Below are 1,552 nucleotides of genomic sequence, written 5' to 3' on the forward strand. Positions count from 1 at the left end.
TCTCTCTCGCTCTCTCTCTCTCTCTTTTTTTCTCCTACTCTCTCTCCCTATCTCTGTCTCTCTCCCTATCTCTGTCTCTCTCTCTCTCCCTATCTCTGTCTTTCTCTCTCTCTCTGTCTCTTTCTCTCTCCTCTCTCTTTATCTCTCGTTTATGCATCGCTATATATATGAAACATGTTAGCGATTCTTTGTTGTGACTTTTGCACATCCGATAATTTTAGGTGTAATCTTCATAACTGTATCATCGGACCCAGCGCCCACATAGCTGAGAGAGCAGAACTGAAGGATTGCCTAGTCGGTGCATCGCAAAACGTCAGTGCCATGGGTAAGTGACGTGGGGAATGCTAATACAGTACACAATCTACTATCTACCGAAACTCTGAAAACCGAAAAGCTCCGAAAACCTTTTCGTGGAGGTCGTCTGCACACCAAAGCTCGCGTTTGGCTGCACAAGGTTCACTGCAGAAATATTAATGTGTTTGGCATTACTCATACATATTGTACTGTACCGGTACAACACTTGACCTCTTGAAAACTTGAGTTTTAGTACTGGCTAGTTGCAGGATATACGATATGTATATCTGTACTGTACTACCATTCCGAAATCAAAAAAATTCCGAATTCCGAAACGTCTGGTCCCAAGGGTTTCGGATAATAGATTGTGGACTGTTGTTTTATAATCACAAATAGACTACAAAAACTGTCGCCCAACTTCGCCGTTTTTTAGACGCTATTCGAATGGAAGGTTATCTATTTATATTTTACTCAGTTAGTACTCTTTCTGTTTCTCTCTTTTTTTAGCAAAACTCGCCTATGAGGTAGTTGTTGATGCAGACAAACTGATGGAGATCTGAAATGTACCGGTGGACACGTATGGACTGTTGCAGCTCAGGCCGCATCACACGGACGCAGCATTTATGTAGATTACTATTAAATAAATCAGGTGTTTTTTTACGTTCGTGTGTTTAGTCCTATATTTTCTACCTATTCTCTGAAACATACCGTTGTGAAGTATATGTATGTCAGGCGGTATAACATTAAAGCCTCACAATGCGCATCCAAACGCTAATTTCTCCAGTACTAGACTAGCAAATACTTCGTGGCATGCATAATCACACTATACCTTATGAAAAAATAAACTCTAGTTCCTCCCATTTCACTGCGCGTTGTCTTATAAAAGGTATTTGAAAATACCTCCACTGTTGTTCAAATTCTCCGATGTTGTTGACACGTTTGCGTTGCTCTGCCAGGCAACCGTCCAGCGGGTGTAGCAAAGATTTCTACGGCCCGTGTGCGTTTTTCGCTTGCTCTTACTCTTGAATATTTACTCTTGATACCTGATACAACCTTTGGAAACGTTGCCGTTTTCTTTTCTTTTCCGAATCAGTGAATGCACTTCTGCGTTTGGATCGTTTCGATTGCACGTCCATACTTCCAGCATCTTCCATTACGACTGCCGCCACTATGCAAACAGTTTACCCGGGACAAACAATTCCTTGCTCAACACCCTGTAGCAACATGTGACGTCACCATTGAACCAAGTCGAGGCTAT

The 1,552-nt window shown here is 41.9% G+C and overlaps 1 protein-coding gene across 1 annotated transcript in view; it reads left to right on the forward strand.

The window, feature by feature from the left end:
* Positions 1–954, forward strand: part of LOC106813965 (translation initiation factor eIF-2B subunit gamma-like) — a 6,121-nt gene extending 5,167 nt beyond the window's left edge. The window contains exons 11-12 of the mRNA XM_014818223.1: positions 222–325; positions 802–954. Coding sequence (XP_014673709.1) covers positions 222–325; positions 802–854 — 157 coding nt within the window. The 3' untranslated portion in view covers positions 855–954. The remainder of the gene's footprint in view (positions 1–221; positions 326–801) is intronic.
* Positions 955–1,552: the final 598 nt, after the last annotated feature.

This window comes from Priapulus caudatus, unplaced genomic scaffold (assembly GCF_000485595.1).
Source record: "Priapulus caudatus unplaced genomic scaffold, Priapulus_caudatus-5.0.1 Scaffold849, whole genome shotgun sequence".
NCBI lineage: Eukaryota > Metazoa > Priapulida > Priapulimorpha > Priapulimorphida > Priapulidae > Priapulus > Priapulus caudatus.